Source organism: Candoia aspera, chromosome 4 (genome assembly GCF_035149785.1).
Source record: "Candoia aspera isolate rCanAsp1 chromosome 4, rCanAsp1.hap2, whole genome shotgun sequence".
Taxonomy (NCBI): Eukaryota; Metazoa; Chordata; class Lepidosauria; order Squamata; family Boidae; genus Candoia; species Candoia aspera.
In genome coordinates, this window is record NC_086156.1 from 36,269,700 (window position 1) to 36,290,020 (window position 20,321).

Below are 20,321 nucleotides of genomic sequence, written 5' to 3' on the forward strand. Positions count from 1 at the left end.
TCTACCTCAAAGAGCAATAGCTTCCTCTCCAGCATTAAGAATTCTCCCATCCAGTTCTAAAAATACCCTGGGGAATGAGAAGTGAGAAAGTGGTGTCCCCAAAGTTTTCAGAGCACAGAATACAGACTAGGGGGAGTCTCAAGATGTGACATACAATGCCACTTAAAAGTTTGTGAACCCTTTTGAATTTTCAATATTTCTGCATAAATATGATCTAAAACATGATTTGTTCTCCACACAAGTCCTAAAACGAGATAAAGAGAACCCAATTAAACAAATGAATCAAAAACATGGTATTCATTCATTCATTCATTCATTCATTCATTAAGGAAAATGATCCAAAGCTACAGATTTGTGTGTGGCAAAAGTATATGAACCTTTGCTTTCAGTAAGTGATGTGCCCCCTTGAGCAGCAATAACTGCAACTAAACATTTCCAAGAACTGTTGACCAGTCCTATATATCAGCTTGGAGGAATTTTAGCTCATTCCTCCTTACAGAACAGCTTCAACTCAGGGATGTTGGTGGGCTTCCTTGTATGAACTGCCAGCTTCTGGTCCTTCCACAACATTTCTATAGGATTAAGGTCAAGATTTTGACTTGGCCATTCCAAAAACTTAATTTTCTTCTGCTTTAACCATTCTTTGGTTTAGTTAACCAAATGGTTTGGGGGCATTGTCTTGCTGCATGATCCACTTTCTCCTGAACTTCAGTTTATGGACAGAAACCTGACATTTTCCTGTAGAATTTGCTGGTACAATTCAGAATTCATAGTTCCATCAATGATGGCAAGCCATCCTGGTCCAGAGGCAGCAAAGCAGGCCCAAACTATAATACTGCCACCACATGTGACAGATGGGATAAGGTTCTTATGCTGGAATGCAGTGTTTGTCTTTTGCCAAACATAACACTTTTCATTCAAGCCAAAAAGTTCTCTTTTGGTCTCCTCCATCTACAGAATATTCTTCCAATAGCCTTCTGGCTTATCCATGTGGAGAGAAACCCTTTTGCAAACTGTGGACTGGCAGCAATGCTCTTTTTGGAGTAGTGGCTTTTTCCTTGCAACCCTGCCATGCACACCATTATTGCTCAGTTTTCTCCTGATGGTAGTCTCATGAACACCGACACTCACCAATGCAAGAGAGGCCTTTAGTTTCTTAGATGTTACCCTGGGCTTCTTTAAGACCTTCCGGAGTACTACACGCCTTGCTGTTGATGTGATCTTGGTTGACTGACCATTTCTGGGGAAGGAACAATGGTGCTGAATCACCTCCATTTGTGTACCATCTGCCTGATGGTAGACCGGTAGAGTCCAAACTCTTTGGAAATCATTTTGCAATTTTTTCCAGTCTGGTGAATGTCAACAACTGTTTTCCGGAGGTCCTCAGAAATCTCCTTTGTTTGAACCATGACATACTTCTACATACCTGTGTTGTGAAGATCAGATTTTGATAGTGAATATCCAGAATTCTGTTCTTTAAATAAGGCACAACCTCCCACTTTCACACCTGATTATCATTCCATTGATTGAAACTCCTGACTTTAATTTCCCCTTCAAATGAACTGATAATCCTAGAGGTTCACATACTTTTGCCACACACAAATATGTAGCCTTGGATCATTTTCCTTTTTTTCCCATAAAGCTTTGCTAATTTTCAAGATATAATTAAAACACAAAATAAAGAATAGAGAACAGATAGAATACAAGTCTAAAAAAGAAACAAGAGGAACTGTCCTGATTACCAGGAAACACACTGAGGCGAGGACTTGGTCTCTAATATTTATTAGTAGTACTTAACAAGAATCCTAACAAACTGAGAAAGCGTGGGAAAACCCAGCCATATAAACCCCAAAGGTTAAGGCGGTCCCGATCTGTGTCTCTTTGAATGGCTGAACAGTTCCTCAGTGCTACGCATGCGCTTGACAGTCTGGGTGAGAGCCCCCTGCTCGCCATCCTTACTCATGACAGGAACTAATCTGAGCAGCCATGGGGAAGGGGCTAATAAACTTTAAGTCCAGTTTCTTGGGTGGGCACAAGGAAGATAAAATTTAGCAGAAAGCCACACCAAATCCCCCAAAGCAATCCTGATTCTTTCTTGCTTATGTGCATCTGCTCTCTTTATAAGCAGCCTTGCCCAAATCCAGCTGTTCCCTTAAGAGGAGCTGTGGTACCTACCTCTGTTGGAGAAAACCAAAGGCTCAAGGAACAATGGAGGCAGAAGTTCTACAGGGCAAATGGAATGAGTTATACCCATTAATTGCTTGGGAGACAACAGAGAGTTGTTATAAGCAATTTCTGCAGATCACAACAAATCAGGTAAATTAAGATAGGATACATAACAACCAAAATATTCTTCTAGAATTGTATTATATAATTATAAGTTATATAATACAAGTTATATAATTATTTCCCACTTTTATCTTAACTGAGCACCCAATACCTGCTAGACACTTAGCAATGTAGCTAATTGTTACTAACAAGTTACATTCCTTTGCTGATGCCTAAACCAAGCAACTCTGGGGGTAATGGGGAAGAGAGAGGATGAAAGGCTATACAGGTAGTCCTCACTGAATGACCACTCATTCAGTGACCAAAGGTATGACAGCTCTGAATGAGAGGGGCTTACAATGGGTCCTCATAATTGCAGCCATCACAGCGCCCCCACAATCAAGTGATCGCAATTTGGGCACTTGGCAACTGGCTCGCAATTACAATATAGGAGCATCCCATGGTCACAATTGCCATTTGCAACTTTCATTGCCAGCTTCCGACAAGCAAAGTCACCAGGGAAGCTGGCAGGAGACTGCAAATGGCGATCACATGACCACAGGAAGCTGCAACCTTGCGGGATTCACCTAACAACGGCAATTGGGACTGCCACAATTGCCATCATAAGTTGGTGTGGTCATTGTCAGGAATATAAAGCTAAGAACCACGCTGAGATCAGAAGATTTAGCTCTAGTGCTTATTGTTCTACTCTACAATGCAAACTCCCGCTAAACTGAAAAGGCACTAGCAAACGCTACCAGAAAAGTCCAGAAAGCTAAGGCAGTTCTTTTCTGGACCTCTTGATTGGGAAGCAAGGAGATTCAGTACTGTGCAGGCACTTTTCCCCCTGGAGAGGGCCCCCCTCTTCTTTACTAGCTATCTCTGTAACAGTCATGTGATGTTGCACTTTACACCATGTCACACAGCAATGGAGTTGCCAGTCCCAATTACCATCATTAAGTGAGGACTACCTGTAGAACTTGCCCAACAAAAACAACCCCTCTGCGAATCGATTCTACGGAATTCCTTTCTCACCACTACCTGGGCTCACCACAGCCATTTGAGGTAAGACCTCTCCAAAACTGTACGTATTGGGACTTTATTAATAAACTTCTATTAACTGTAATCATACTGGCATCTTTCCCTGTATATACCCTCTTTGATGTCTGACCAGAAAATGTTAAAGCCAGCAACACCTTGTATATTTAGGACAGCAGTAATAAAGTCCATGGAAGCTGTGTCCCATGGTCTGGAGGGGGAAAGGAGTGGACTGGCTTAGTAGTGACAGCCTTGGCTCATTAACAGACATGACACAAAGACACAGTCATTGACAACTGCTCTCACCCATGGTAACCAAAACTCTCTGAGCAAAAGATGCAACATCTTAACAACTTCCCCCATGCCCCACAGTCTTTTTGTTGTGGTAAAGCTGTGATACCTGTTCCCAAAGAACATACAAGCAGCAGTTGTGAAAAGTTATCACCCAGCCACAGAACATCTTTTTAACTTGTGATTGTTTTTATTTATTCACTGTTTTTACCTCACTGTTGTATGCCACCCAGAATCGCCTTGTGTGAATTGGGTGGCCATATAAATGTGAGCAATAAATTAATAAATAAATAGGAAAAGAATCAGTCTGAGGGTATCCTCAGAGGTCATCCATCTGAGCCCTGACATATGGGCGCTGTTGTTGTAAACAAATCCAATAGATCTACTGCAGACTCTCCATCCCTAATATCTCAGGTGTGTTTTCTCCTGGGTAGGGCAAAATTGTTCAGTTTCAAGATTGTGGCAGGAAGGCCCAGACAGAGAATGTTATGTGCTTGCATGACAGAGAATCTGGTGGCTTATTTTGTTGGCAGGAAACGTAAGTAATTTAGAAGTTTAAGTGAGAGAAAAGTTGTACCCACCTGATCTGATGTTGGGTAAAGGTCTGAGCCTTCTGTAGGTGGTCCAAATTGTTGTGATCTCTTCATACCTGCACAGGGTGGGCCACTCCCTCTAGGAAATGTCTCCATTGTAGAAATGCTGCTTTTATTGCTAACAACTCCTTATTGAAGATATCATAGTTCTGTTCCACTGGGTGAAAGCATCTAGGCCAGGTCTGTATAACATGCGGCCTACCAAGTTACCTGCCACATTTTTAAAAAAGTCAGTAAATTCGCTGCCACTGCCCTGAAAGACATGCTGCTGAGTGCCTCCAATGATTTCCAGCCTTACCACTGCTGCCAGCTCTAGCAGTGCTGCCACTCCACTAGCCACCAAACAGCTTATCAGCGTGCCAGGTACAGTATTTCTTTCCAGCCCAATTATTTTTAATTTTTAAGTGTGGCCCTTTCCCCTCTACAAGTTGTACAGGCCCGGTCTAGAATAAAATGTATGGGACAATAGGTCTCTATCCCCATCCCACCCCAGTCTGAAGAAAACAGCACCCAAAACCAAATTTGAGGTATCAATTTGCATTAAAAGGGGTTGGTGGGGATCCAGAAAGTGGAGCAGAAACTGGGAGGAAAAACTGAGTTTCAAAACCTAAAAGACTGCTTGTTCTTCAGTGACCTAGTTAAACTAGCACTCTTTTCAGAAGCTGAGTTAATGGCCTTGTACGCTTAGCAAAATTAGGAATGAAGCACCTGTGCAATTTGGTAAAGCCCCCCAAATGTACAACATCTTTAACATATGATGGATTACATGTTTGCAGGATTCATCTGCATCCCTTCTCTAGAGAGTTGATAACCTAAATAGTCCAAGCCAGGAAGATCAAATGCACACTTTCCTAACTTAGCATAGAGCTTCTATTTGGTTAGGCACATTTCTAATGTGAGTAGAATGAAGAGAAGGATCTTCAGAAAAAAAAAAGTCATCCAGGTAAACTATCACATATTTGTCCAGAATATCCAAAAATATTCATCAATCTGGAAAAGACCATTAATAAAACTAAAAGGTTTCAAGAAAGTGTCAAAGGACATTAAATATTCATGGCCCTCCTTCACCCAAATTAAATTTTAAGCTCCTCTCAAGTTCCATCTAGTTCCTTCTGAAGTTCAGCAGGTCTGAAATAAAACAAAGTGGGTAATGATTGCTAATGATTACAGAATTGAGAAATCCATAGACATCAACAAGTCTTAAAGAAGTGTTATAGTATTTTTATAGAAAACAGCGAAATACACACAGGAGATAAAGGATGAGTAAATCCTTTCTTCAGATTGTCATCCCAAAACTCCTTTAAAGCTGCTAACTCTTTAAATATTGCCATTTAGCTGGGATCTGGGCTACAGGTAGCCAGGTGATAGTACAGCCACATGCCCCATGTGGAGGCGGCAAGGTCAACTTTCTCTTCTCCAAAAACATCAGCAAAAAACTGCATATTTTTTTGACAAGTAAGGGATTTGGCCAATGGCATAGGAGGGAGAGAAGGAAAAAAGTCCAATGCCTGCAACTGGTGCTGTTGATATTGTTAACAGTAATGTTAATTCTGGGAGAAAAAAGAAATACCTCCTTGCTCCCAGGGAATATAAGGATTATGTGTTTGTACCACTTCATGTTTCACAGAAGAAAGTCTGTGAAACCATCTTCTTATTTCCTGTATGCTTCAACTCTTCCAGCCTGCCATCAATCACTACATAACATTGAAATAACTCTTCTAGTGTTTCTGGTGTGCCCTTCTGCACTAATTCATCCCTCAGTTCACTGATAAGGCCTTTCCAAAACTGGTCAAACAAAGCAAAATCATTCCAGTGCACATTCTGGTATATAACAGAAAATCTGCTATATACTTACATAATTGACATCCTTCTTGCCACAATATACAAATCCTCCAATTAGCAGTCACTCTTCTAATGCACTGTCAAAGGTAGCTGTAAACTTCTGCATAAAATCTCAAAATTTATCCATGATGGCATCACTATTTTCAATGAGTGGAAGACCTCACCTAGCCACTCTTCATTTCAAAATGCTGAGAACAAATGCCACCTTGATCCATTCTGTGAGTAATTCTGCTGTCCTGCCCACATAAATAGTTTACACAGGGTATTGAAGGTTAAGAATCGATCCTGAGCCCTCCCCTTCCAATTTTTCCACAGATTGGAATATCACTGGTAGGGAAGTGACCTGCAGGGCTTCTCCAGGTTAAAGTAAACCTTGACCCAAATGCTATCTTATCTACATCATAACATTATGCAAGTTTCTAGTCTATGTATCTATCTGCTACCTATATTGCAATAATACCTCTGCTACATGTTCTACAGATAATGGGGTATCTTGAGGATTTGTAGCTGTACTCTAACTTCAGAAAGCTGCATTGCATGCATCTCAGATGAGAGAGTAAGGAATAAGAAGGCTTTCAAGATTAATGTCAAGCAACGTAAAGCTGGTAAACTCAGAAACAAGGACTGCTTGGATTTCTGGAAATGTCTTTGTTAGTAGGGTAATGTAAAAGAATCTTGAAAGCTGTCAAAACAAGTCTCCAGATCAACTTATAATTAGTGTAATTACTCTGATCTCGTTTCATGTCAGAAATGCAGGAAATACAAAGGGGGAAAGTATTACTTAAAATTTAAAAAGTTAAAAACATTTAATAAAAATATAACATTTATATAGCTCTAGCCCAATAACAGGCCACACTGATGGCAGAGGTGTTTCCGACCAATAAATCACTCTGTCTGCATGTCCGTCCCAAAGGGCACTGTAAAATTTTACAGCATAATTACTGTAAGGCAGAGTTATTCTGAGTCTCTTTGTAAAGTTTCCCCCCTCCCCTGAACTAAGGAACTTTTTCTGAGGTGGTCTAACTCCTCAGTGTTCCCATTCTCTAAAAGACAACCCATCACATCTTTATGGAGACCTTAGCAAGTAGCAGTAATTGACTGATCTGCCTGGGTTTGGAAGCTTAAACAGGGCTGGGCCTGATTAGTACCTGGACCGGAGACCATAAGGAAATTACAGGACATTATTATTATTATTATTGAAAAATAATAGGGTAGTAAAAAAAATTCTCAGAAGGCAGTGACAAACCAGTTCTATACCACTGCCAAGAAAACTGCATAGTTTATGTAGTTGACAAGCTCAACTCAAGGGTATCTTTACCTTTTGATTTTCAATATCAAAGTACTGAATATTTTATTAAGTTTATCAAGTATTTATTATTAATATATTGATATATTAATATTAATATATTGTATTAAGTTTATCAAGATTATTTATATTAAGTATTTTATTATACTAAAACATTCCCATCAGAAATGAGGATGTGAGGAAATCCATCTTTGTTTGACACTGATTAATTTTTAATTCCATGCTAATAAGGAGTCATTATTCTTCAATTTATTCTTCAACAACACTAACCACTAATATTACATTCTGGAGGTAGATATTTCAATATGGTTTGTAAAAGAGAAGATGATTACAATAATTGTTCTCTAGGAGCCCCTACTTTTTCATACCTATTAAATCAAATGTTTAAGATGATTCTGATATTAAATAACTAGTATTTACTATCTCCAATTCATACCCAAATCTGGCTTTATAAGTCTGAGGACTTGTCACAAGTTCTAGCTTGATTTCAAAAGGGTCAGGTTCAGTCATTCCTTCAGAAATGATACAGTTCTCACCAATTAAGAATATTAATAACATTTAAGATCAATCTATGTCAAACGCAACAGCATATTTTCTGTTCTTAAAAAGCTATGATACTAAGCATGACAGCTTTTTTGAGAATCTTAGAAATCCTTGGAAGGATGATTTGGGATTTGAACTTAATGAATTTCATGGAAACTCTTTGAGACATAAAAGGCTTTGTAAATCTATTTCAGCTAAGCATCCAGAAATGACACACAGATAATTCATAGCTGGTACTATGGTCTGATAAGTTTATATAATGTTATTTGTAATCTTTCAAAATTATGTTGGCAAGTTGGTAAATAAATTGGTACTCTGTTGGCAATGCCAAATTAATTAGTCTTTTTAGTAAAATGTATTAAAGACATTTAAACAAATATTCCAACAATCTTTCACAATGAATCTTACTGTTGGTTTATTATTCAAATTTCTTAAGGCATACATATGTGAGAAATTTAAGAAACTGATTTAATTCCCACTGTTATCACAAACACTGGAAAACTAAAATACATGTTTTGTGGGATTAATGGTTAGTATAAGTGGGGAAAATTGCTCTGACTGAAATTTATTCAAATATTGCCACTATTTATTAGCAAATATGACATGCTTTTGGAATAAGTATAAAATAGGGAAATATTGAATAGACTTTATTGAGGTCATTTGAACTTCTGAGTAAATTAGCCTGAACCTATTAGCCTTCTGGAAATCTCTCTAAGCAAAAAAATCACATGATTGCGACTTACAATTTTACTTCCACGTTCTCTATTGTCTGCTTGTCACAAGCCAGTTGTAAAGCACACAAATAATCACATGAACGCAGGACGCTGCGATGGTCATAAACATGCACGAGTTGTGAAGTGCCTGAATGGTAATCATGTGACCGCGGGATGCTGCAACAATCATAAATGTGAGGATTGGTCGCAAACTTTTTTTTACACCATTGTAACTTTGAATGGTTGTTAAATGAGTCAGTCAGTAATCAAGGACTAACTGTAAAAGTCTCCCCCCAGCCACTGAAGGGAGATAAAAAAACCTAACTAACTGTCTAAGTTTCCGATGTTTTGCGTCTATTGAATCTGGGTCAATCTGGTTATTGGTGGTTCAAGGAAAAAAACCATGCGAAACTGACAAACATAGGGCAGTTTTTTTGTGCTTTACACAGAATATCTTAATATGCATATCTCCGTATTAGTCTTCCTAAATCTCTACAGTAAGGCTACTTATCTAACCTTCTTGTATTTTCTTGGGAATGTGCAGCCAAGAGTAAGCAAGAGCACATTTTATAGTGGTGTTGGAATGAATCCTTGACAGCTACACAACAAAGAAAACAGCAAAGAAAGCAGCAAAAACAACCACCAACCAAAGAATCTAAAAGAACACAGAACTGAAGACAAGGAGATTCTGCATGCCCATCTTTCTGATTCTGGCATCTTCCAAATATACTGGGACTGCAATTTCCAGAATTCATTGCTAATATACTGGCTGGGATTTCTGGGAATTGCAGAGGTGCCAGATTGGGGAACGCCACATGCTATAGGGGAAATGATAAAGGGCTGGTAAATAATACTCTTGTTCTGAATTATGCCTGAACTGGGTACACTATGCATACAAGGGCTTCATCTGAAACCACTGACCCACAAGACCAGCCCCATTCTCCTTGCTGCCAATCTTACTGGGTTCAGTGGAAAAAACTGAAAGAAATTTCAATTAACATTCATTTGATCTCAAAACTCTCTGGACAATTATGAACACTTCTTTATAAAAGTTCTCAATCACATGGTGATTTCTGTTCAGTGAAGGAAGAGCATGGAGTGAAGAGGCTGAACTAGTTCAATCTCTATATAATTGTATTCTTCCTTGTCCAAGCATAACACCTGTACCGGGTTTATGAGATTAAAATTCAATTGATGGTTTGGTATTAAAATCAGTTAAGAATGACAATATTGCTGCAATATTATGGGTTTGATTCCTTAACGTTCATCAAGGAGGAATTTGGCCTTGTGATATATCCCTACTGTAGACAGTCTGTGGGAAGAAAAACAACTTTAGGAGCCGTTAAGACTCAAGCATGAAAAAAACCAAGACAGAAACTCACTCCCCCCTAAATTCTAACCTTTCCCCAGACACTGCTTCCATAGTCTTGAAGATCAACAAAAATCAACTGCTACTACGTACACTAATGTAAAAATGTTCAAACATAATACAGAATACACAAATGATGTTTACTTAATAAGCCGCAAATTAAATTAGCAAAGTTTCATGATAGCAGATTCAATTCAGAGGTAACAATACCACTCCAGAAATCCTTGTTCTTAGAACACAAAAAAGCATCAAATTCTCTCCTCTCTTCTTTCCTGCATCCACTTCAGAGAAAACGTACTGTTTTTAAAATCAATGACGCCACTGATTGCCCAGTCAGAAAACTAGGTAAAGTACTTCCAAATAACCTCTGATTTTAAAAGAAGTTTAATTTTCTGAATTATTAAATGTAAAACAAGTTACTTATGGCTGTACAAGTCCATGGCAATGACTTTGTTTACACATCATGGACAAGAACTTATATTCTATATTACTATTATTATTATTACTACTACTACTAAGATTTCTATGTTGCTTCGTTCCAACCAGCTTTAGAATAGTCTATAACATAAAAAGATCAAAACAACAAAAGGAACAGATCACAATGGATACCATAATGGGGCAATCCAATAGGGATAAACCTAATCTTAACATCTCTCAAATGCTCTCTTCCAGAACTAGGCTTTCACCTCTCTATGGAAACTCATCAGGGTGATGGTTGTCCTTACTTACTTAATTTATATCCCGCATTTATTATTTTTATAAATAACTCAAGGCGGTGAACATACCTAATACTCCTTCCTTCTCCTATTTTCCCCACAACAGCAACCCTGTGAGGTGGGTTGGGCTGAGAGAGAGTGACTGGCCCAAGGTCACCCAGCCGGCTTTCATGCCTAAGGCAGGACTAGAACTCCCAGTCTCCTGGTTTCTAGCCTGTTGCCTTAACCACTAGACCAAACTGGCTCTCATATATAAGAGAGCAAGTAATTCCACAGAAGGCAAGTCACCACTGAGAAGGCCCAACTAAGAAATCCATGCAGATGGAACTCCTTAGGTATCAGGATTCTCAGCAGGCTTCTCTCCTTAATTTTACAGGTTGGGCAGATTCAATACGGACCAGGTGGTCTTGGAGATAACCAAACCCTGACCCATGTAGAATCTTAAAGGTAATCAGCACCTTGAATTGCATCCAGAAGCTGACTGGCAGCCAGTGGAGCTCTTGGAGTAAAAGTATTACACTGGCAAATCTAGATGTGTCCATCACTATCTAGGCTGCTGCAAAATGAGCCAGTTTAAGCAAGAACATCCCCATATATACCAATTTGCAATAGTTTATCAAGTATGAGGTGACAAGGGCATGTGACTACTACAATGCCTCCTAGTCTAGGAAAGGTTGTAACTGACACACTAGATGTAATTATGCAAAATCTCTTCTGGCCACAGTCTCCACCTGCTGCTCAAGTAGGAACAAGTCCAAGAGAAGCCGGAGTTTGTGAACCAGCTTTGTACAGGGAAGTGTGACCTCATCCAGAACTATAAATGGACCATTTCCGGAGTCACAAGGCATTTGTATCCATCATCTTTCTGTCTTCCAAGGGTTCAACCTAGATGTAGAGGGCATAGGGAATAGCCTTGAAGAAGAGAAGAACCGCAACCAAATAACAGTCAGATAAGGGGGCTTGAGTCCAGTCCAAGAAAATAACTTGAGAAAATGTTTCAGACAAGGCTCTCCCTGGTTCATATGAAGATAAAGATAAGTATGGGAGAAGCATATTCAGACTTGCAAGATTTGTTACTATAGCTGTTGCCTGATCTATGTGGCACTGGTTTCTTAGTCTGGTCTACCTTACACACGGCTGTCACTAAGTCTACTTCTCTTCTCCAGACTCTAACTGCCTTGAGTCAGGATCTCTACCACATCATCTGTCCAATCTCAGACAGAGATATAAAACTTGGTATCATCACTGTATTGATAATATCGCCCCCCCCCCACATTGACAAATTATTTCAGCCAAGGGCGTTATGTAGATATTTAATAATAATAATGAGGGGGAAAGGGATAATAGTAAGAGGGAAAAGACTAAGCCCTATGCCACCTCATAAGATAGGCTTGACCTCTCCTCCCCCACCTATTGGAACTGATCTCTCAGGAAGGAGAACCATTCAGCCACTATAAAACGTATTTTAAGCAATCTTTTTGCTGTATGTTATAATGCATAATTAGACAATATAATCCCTTTCAAACAAGTACTTGAGCTTAATTTATAAAAACAAATAGGAACAATTCATCATACTTGCCCTGCAGGACACACATTAAGTCACTTAAATATTAAGTCTGGTTATTTAAACATTCTTGTATTTTTCTAAGACTTAGCATATCTAGGTATAACATACACTTGCTGATGGAAGTTCTGCTACTTAAATGCCACTCTGGAACAAAAAGTGTATGTATATCTACTTATGGAATGCAAGAAAAAAGTCCAAAGTGAGTGTTTTAGCATAAACCATATATGCACATTCCATGTTTTTCCATACATGGAAATCCTTCTTGAAAAAGTGTACCATGTGAAGTATGTTATTGAGATAACTGCAGTAATGATAGGACAGAAAATATGTCAGATGGACAAGAGGATATACATGCAACAAAAACATCACTAGCAAAGGGTTACCCCATCATTGATCCTAAGATAAAAAATAGTGAATCACTCTGGCTTTGAGTCTACATAAAATATATAAAAGAAATTTCTGCAATAGGAACAATGATGAAAAGGCACTTAACAAAAGGATGGAGCATTCTACATCAGCCTGGTCCTGTAACAACAAGTTGTTAGTATTTCCTTTTTTAGAATTGTATGGCAAGTATGGGCAACATTTTGGAAGGTCTGGAGGAGTTGCACTTATGGTACTTATTTTCAATCACCAGAATACACCAGACCCCCACATTACAACCCCAAGTCATGAATTCTTAAATTTGAGTTATGGGATCTTAGACAGCGATTTATAAGGTACTGAGAATTTACCGAAAATATTTGTTTGTTTAAATTTATATGGTGACACAACTCTATGACTCTGGGCAGCATACAGTAAAATAAATCCTAAAATACACAACCATCCACAACCATTCAAAAACAATAAAACACAAGGCCCCATCACTCACTCTACCCCAAGTCTGGGGGGAGAACCAAGTATTAGGGCTCTTTTAAACTCAGCCAGACATATCTTAAGGGGGACATCTGTTCCCAAGGTTTAAAGCACTTTGTATTTTACTATTCAAATTTTCAAACACAGAGGAAAAAAATATGATGCCACCATTCTATTGCATTCATTGGTATAGTCCTGGAGGCTATCATACAATCCATATTTTGTTCTGTGAAGATCCTAGAAAAAAACAATCAAAAATAACTTTCTGTTCTGGATATGCACTAAAGTACATATGGGGAGGTGGGGGTAAGAATACCAATGCCTCAGAAATAAAATGGCTACAAACAGATTCTGCAAAACCAAGAGTGAGCAAACTCTGACCATTCAAGAAGCACACTTTACCTTGCTTTCTTTTACATGAATTCCATACCCACATTAGTGAGCAGGATTAGGCCATATGTTCATCCTTAGACTAAATACTTTCTGGGTCTATATTCAGCAATCGCAACACAAGAGCGAGAAGCATGTAAGGCAAGAGTATCCTGAATGGTAGGCACTACAATCTTATAATTTTAAGCGCTAACATGAAAAGAGATGACTTATTTTTATAAATTTGCTCATGTAGGTTGGCTCTCTATCAGTGGACACCACATCCAGCACATCATACTGTCACTACAGTACCTCATCAGTCCTTTCATAAGAGCTGTGGTGATGAAGCATAAGCAAACCACAATACAGTTCTGCTGTAATTTCTCACAAGATCAGACCATTCTATCTCCCAAAAGGAGGATCCCTAAATGTCGACAGTACAGGCACCACCAGCGGAGAAATATGGGTGAGGCACAAGAACTGAGATGGCATCATTTTCTTTTGCACACGATACTTAGTGAGTATCTGGCCAGAGGGATTATGTATGCAGTCACTAAAGATTATTCTTACCACTTATGTCTCTCTTTACACAATTCTCCAACAATTTCTCCTGTCACAGTGCCATAAAAATCACAAATGAAGCCCCTAAGAAGAGGAGCAATAGCAGAGGACAGTATGCATCCAACCACATGTGTCTGTAGAATCGTATTTTTGTTCTCACAAAGCCCTTGTGCCTATGAAAGCCAGTAAAACAGATGAAGACAGAGTCAATATGTGTTTTTTTTTGCTATCATGAAGTTATCAAGGATATAGACTGAGTTCAAACACTGTACTATGGCATAATTTGCTTAAATGTGGATTATTGAATGAAGAATACTATCTATATTCTGAATATTATTTGAATATTATATTCACACAAGAGGTGAAAATAAAATCAATCAAGATGCATTATAGTTTAGAATGATGTATGAACCCAATTACAGAAACAGTTCAAGACTAACAACTCCATTCAAGGGTCTATTTAAAACCACCCCATCACCAATACTATTTAAATTTTCATGGTTCATCTCTGTCAATGTGACTTAGTAACAGGGATTCTTCTTTTTTCCTGCATTTATGTTTCTTCCTGGATGGTCTCTTAGCAGAAAGAAACCACAGAAGTTTCTCCATTTCACCTAGATTAAGTATAAACAACAACTCCTTACAATTTATTTCAAGTGTTGTAGGACTCACTTCTATTAGCTTGCACATCCCCAGATCCTGTTAGGGTTATAACACTGAACAGTTACTACAGGTGAAAGCTATGTAGATAAATAATAGAGTATGGTGAGACCATCACTAAGGAGATATATGTAATCATACAAATCACAGAAAAAGTATAGCTAGATGGGATGGTGAATGTCATAGAAGGAAATCTAAATCCTGAGAGACAAATAGCAGTCTAAATAAAATCATTGTTTTATTCATTCCCTCCTATGGTTTCTATTGTAGAGTCCTCACCAAGAGTTTTTAATGGGAAACAAATGTAGGTTTCACATCTAGTATCTCCTGTATGTGAAACATGTGCTATTTCTCAGGAACTTATAAGAGCTAGTTATTTCTATTTTTTAAAGTTGAATCTCAGGGCTAGCAGATGACATACAGTATGCTCAGGATGTGTGGGGGCATTCCTGTGGTTAGTGAATTACAGATGTGAGCCCTTACTATTTTTTTTGCCTCTGAAACGAATGCCAGATATACATAGAATAGGTTTTGCCTCAACTGCATAACTTAAAGCAATTCAACAATGCACTACAGTACCTACTATGCCAGTTTCTAATTTCTGTGTACTGCCTCAACAAACCAAAATGGTGTATATGTACTGGTTACCACTGTAGTTTCCAATACTTCTTTTCCTAGTACAATCTTTCCCCAGCCCTAAAATATGAGGACTTTCTCCTCATATATATACGATACCCTAGCAAGGCTTGACCCAAATTCTCTATGGGCAAGTTCAACGTTGTGCTAAAACAAAATATAGTTTGATATTGTTTCAACAAATTTATTTATCTATTACATGTATATGCTGCTGTAATCAAATTACTATGAGCCATTAACACATTATTGAAAAATGATTTTTAAAAATCCATGATAGGAATAAAATCAGCATGAACAGTAAATAACAATTCAAGAATAAAACTACTCAAAAATTAAAGCACAGATACCCAATCTAAGAATCCCCTCTGGAACAGTTCTGTTTTCAACATCTTTCTGAATGCAGTCAGGGAGGGGATCAACATGATTTCCACAGGAAGGCTGGTCTACGAAACTGACACTGGCTTCAGCACCCTTTATCTCTCAGAAATGGAGCATTATGAGCAGTTTCTCCCTAGAAGACCTAATAGCCTGGACCAACTCTGGTTGGAGCAAGCAATCCTGGAGGTACCCATGTATCAAGCAAGTAAAAGCTTTATAGGTCAAACCCAGCATTTTAAATTCACCCCAAACCTAATTTAGTAGGCAGTGCAGGGCATGTAACAAAGGTGTGATATGCTCGCAGCAATGAGTGCCAATTAGCACACACAGCCTGCAGCATTCTGGACTAACTACATCTTCCAAATGGCCTTTAAAGGCAGTCTCATCCAAAGTGCATTGCAATAATCTAACCAAATGGTAATAAGGGCATGAGTTACCATAGCAAGATCCTCTTGTAACAGGTAAGGCCACAACTGGGATACCCAGTGAAGCTGGACAAAGGCCACAGCTTTCACCTGCTGCACTAACAGGATCTGCAAGTGTAGAAGGACCCTCAAGTCAGAGATTTGCTCCTTCATGGATTCTGCCTGCTTATCTAAAGATAACACTGGTGTCAATGAAGGGCCTCACTGGGCAAACTTTGTCTTGTTTGAATGCGGCCATTGTGGTTTGGTTATGTAAATCATAACTTACTGTAATGTGTGAAACGAGACTATGACCTTTTCCTAAATGTGCTGTAAAACTATAGATTATTTCTTCATTCTGGATGTTGGACAATGAAGCCACTGTTGTAAATTAGGCACATTCTTCAATGCACAAAGTCCTGAAGCAAATTAGTTGCTAATAAAGCTACAGTAAACACTGTTGATAGTGGTAAAATGTCATTCTATCTCGAAGGTTGCAACTTAAGACAATTGTAAGGTAGTGAAACATCATGTCAACATTTTCCAGTTGTTGGGTAGATATAGATTAAGTCTTTTTGTGCTTGACTACCATTAGGATACCATATTACCTCTCTGTAGCTGGTATATCAGTAGTATTACTATGAATGAATAATCACAGACTCAGGAGATTGCCTGTCTATGATGCTACATCCTCTTATTTATAATGCTACCACCTGTGTATCAACCTTGCTGCTTAAAGGATATAGGACTTAACTAAACTCACTGATGTTTGCAAGCTACCAATATAGCAGCAGAGCTATTGAATTGCTTTGCAGTTCCCAGAATTCTAAACAAAAATAGCAATGTTTATTAAGAGACAATTTTAGAAGCAAGAAGAAATGTATGCAAGTTCATATACTTGCTTAGAACAAAATGATCCAAAACACAGCACTATTTGAAGCACTTCTCATGTCTATGAGATGCACAACAATTCAAAAACTTTGGTAACAGAAGCTGAAATTTCTATCATGAGACATAGTGAAATAATTCTCAGCAAGAGAATAATCTTAAAAATAGCCCAAACACGTTATACATCTGAGCTTTATACAGAACGGGTAGTAAAGAGGTAAAACCAGAAGGCTGAATCAATTCAGAATAAGTAAGGCAATATTCAACCTTTCAAGACCAGAAAAGGAAATGGTAAAACATACAAAAAGGCATGACTGGGATAACTGAGGATTTCTGATATGTAGTAAGCTTATCTAGGTTAAAAAAACTAAATATGTATATTAAGAAGAAAAGAAAGCCAATGTTTCCATTAACAAAACTATTTAAAAGAGGAAAAAAACATTTTAAAAGCTACATTAATAATTTATTGTTTGGGTACATTACAACAAATACTTTTTTAAAAGTAAAAAGAAACCTTGATCTCTATGATGAGCATGTTATTACTAAGATGTATAAAATATTCCTGCAAATGAATTTGGAGGATGACTGTGTTAAAGAATGTACAATGTATGATCAAATGGGCAAAACATTTTGGATATAATATCATGCCTGATCAATGGGAGAACATGTGGAACAAAAGTTTGAAATTTACATTGAATTACAATTTGAAAGAGAACTTTTATAAGATGATGTATCATTGGTATTTAACACTGGATAAGTTCTCAAAGATGTATAAAGGGGTATCAAATGTATGTTGGAAATGTTCCCAATGTGAAGGTACTTTTTACCACTTTTGGTGGACCTGCAAGAAAGCTAAGAAATACTGAGACCAGATATGTATTATAATTCAAAAGATTCTTCAGATGACTTTACAATTGAAACTGGAAGTTTTTCTTTAGGGTTTGATGGATAAACAACTTGAAACAAAATTTGGGACTTTGTTTTTGTATATGACAACGGAGGCAAGACTTTTGTATGCGCAAAGGTGGAAGGATTCACAAATTCCCACAGTGGAAGAATGGATGGTGAAATTAATGAAACTGGCGGAGATGGCAAAACTGACAGCATTGATTAGAGAAAATAATTTGGCTGGATTTGTTTCTATGTGGAAACCGCTTTGGGGCTTTCTGCTTGTAACTGAAAAAATCAAGTTTTGATTCTGGGTTTTGATGATTAGGCTGTTATAGTTTATAGAAATAATGTTTATTTCTAAACATTATTACGGTTAGAATTAGAGTAAGAGGTTAATGTATTATATATTTGTATCTGTGCTGGAGAAGGTCGGAAGTCACTTCTTTTGTATTTCACTTTATTTCTGCACTTTATCGTTTTTCTTTTAGTCTTTGTTCAATCTTTCTCTATATTTTTTGTATTTTATCTATATTCTGAAACTTAACTTTTTTTAAAAAAAAGAAACCTTGATCTCTCTCCTGTATGCCATTGGATGGGCAGAAAGATATGGATACTGATGCTGAGAATATGGTGTTGGGTTATAAGCACAGACAACCAGAAAAACAGTGCAGAGACTCACTTCAGCTCAAGAACAGGCAAATTTGGGTTCAAATCCTTGATTATTAACTTCATACTGGCGCTGGCAATTCACTAAATCTCAATTGGATTGGTCTTAGATAGTTTTGATGAAGACCTTAGAGTCTCAGATCTGATGTCCACATACCTACTGTACAGCAGCAATACCTTAAAATGGATAGGACAGACTTAAGGGCATATGTCAGAGTAGAAGAAGATCCATTTTAAATAGAGCAGGCTGAAAGGCAGATGCAGCCAATATGTTACTTGAGCCTCTTAGATACAAATACAATACTAAGGCAAAATGGTGCTTGTAGAAGTCTCCTCACTTCGAATACACTATTTATTCAGCAACAACGTAAGTCTCTAATGGAGGGATGCCCAGAACACCTGGCTGAACTCTGGGGGGGATAAAGTAACCTACATTATCCTTTGGTCTGATCCACTTTTCTGCTGTTTTACGCCGATAGACGTAGGATTAGTCGCTTTGGCCGTAACTACGGAGGGCAAAAGGTCATCGCTTTCTGTCCGGTTTCCGCAACCCCTAGCTTCATAAGGGACAGAGTACATATTCAAGATCCCAACAAGATCCACGGCTGGAAAAGGGGGTGTGCGCCAGGAGTGTGCACGCGCAGTAGTTCCGGCCTTGAAGGAACGAGAACACCCTGAATCGGAGGGGAGGAGAGCAGGGGAAACGACACGCTGCCACCTGTTAGGCCCAGGCAAGGGTAACCTGGGAAAGGAGGTGGGGCCTCAAGGGACTAAGCGCGGGGTGAAGAGAAGGAAGGAAAGGAAGGGGGTGTGGATTCAACAGCGGCACAGCCAGCCCGCCACTCCTCGCCGTTTCCCTGGCAAGCGGGCGCGCTCTCTAGCACTCCCGCCGGCGCACACGCCATCGCTCGGGAAACAAACGCCTTCCCGCTCGCGGTCCTCCCCCTCTCCCACGCGCACCGTCACCACGCCTGAAGCCGTTCAGCGCGGCAGGAACACCACAACCCCACCCACCACCCGCCTTTCCCAATGCCGCCATAGTGCCTCCTTTTTCCTACCCCAGCTTGTCACCTTCACCCAGGAGGGAAAACAGGCGGCCGGACTCACTCCCTCAGAAGGACTGAGGGAAGGGGAGCAAGGCACGGCCGCTGCCCCTCCGGCCCGGGAACACCCACCTGCTCGCGCAGCTCGAGGAGAACCATGGTGAGGTGAGGTTACCCCGCCTGCGGTATCCTTGTCCTCCGCCTCTCCAGCCACCGCTCCGGCTCCTCACTTCCGCCAACGACTCCTTCCCCAGCAGCCCCGCCTCCTCCCCTGTCTGGGCCGTGCAGCAGGCCCCGCCCACTACTCCACCTCTTTCGCGTCCTCCTGCTGGCGCTGGTGCGGTGCTGCCAAGCGCGCGGGAAGGGGCGGGGGTGGCACGGCTTACCCTTTCACCCCACCCCCTCTCTCACATTCCCTGGCGCTTCCCAGGGTCTTTCTACTCAGGGAGTAGAAGTTGAATTAATCCGTCCCCCCTCCCCTTTTCATCGATGCCGCTTCTACAACGTCCGTCATTCACTAAAGCTGATTGGACAGCTCGGAGTGACGAAAATATACATGCTCAGCCACAGACGTATATAAATAAAAGCAAAGGCAGCATTGATTGGCAGAGAGAGAGGCGGTCGGATGGGAGGTCTAATGTGATTGGTGGGAATAAGAGGAGCGAGGGGAGAATTAGGAAAGCGAATGCTCTTACTGGAAAGAGGGACGGCCTCTAGGATAAGG

The 20,321-nt window shown here is 39.4% G+C and overlaps 1 protein-coding gene across 1 annotated transcript in view; it reads right to left on the bottom strand.

The window, feature by feature from the left end:
- The window catches only part of ANKRD28 (ankyrin repeat domain 28), a 94,776-nt gene extending 74,925 nt beyond the window's left edge, over positions 1–19,851 (bottom strand). Inside the window, exon 1 of the mRNA XM_063303838.1 lies at positions 19,730–19,851. Coding sequence (XP_063159908.1) covers positions 19,730–19,756 — 27 coding nt within the window. The 5' untranslated portion in view covers positions 19,757–19,851. The remainder of the gene's footprint in view (positions 1–19,729) is intronic.
- Positions 19,852–20,321: the final 470 nt, after the last annotated feature.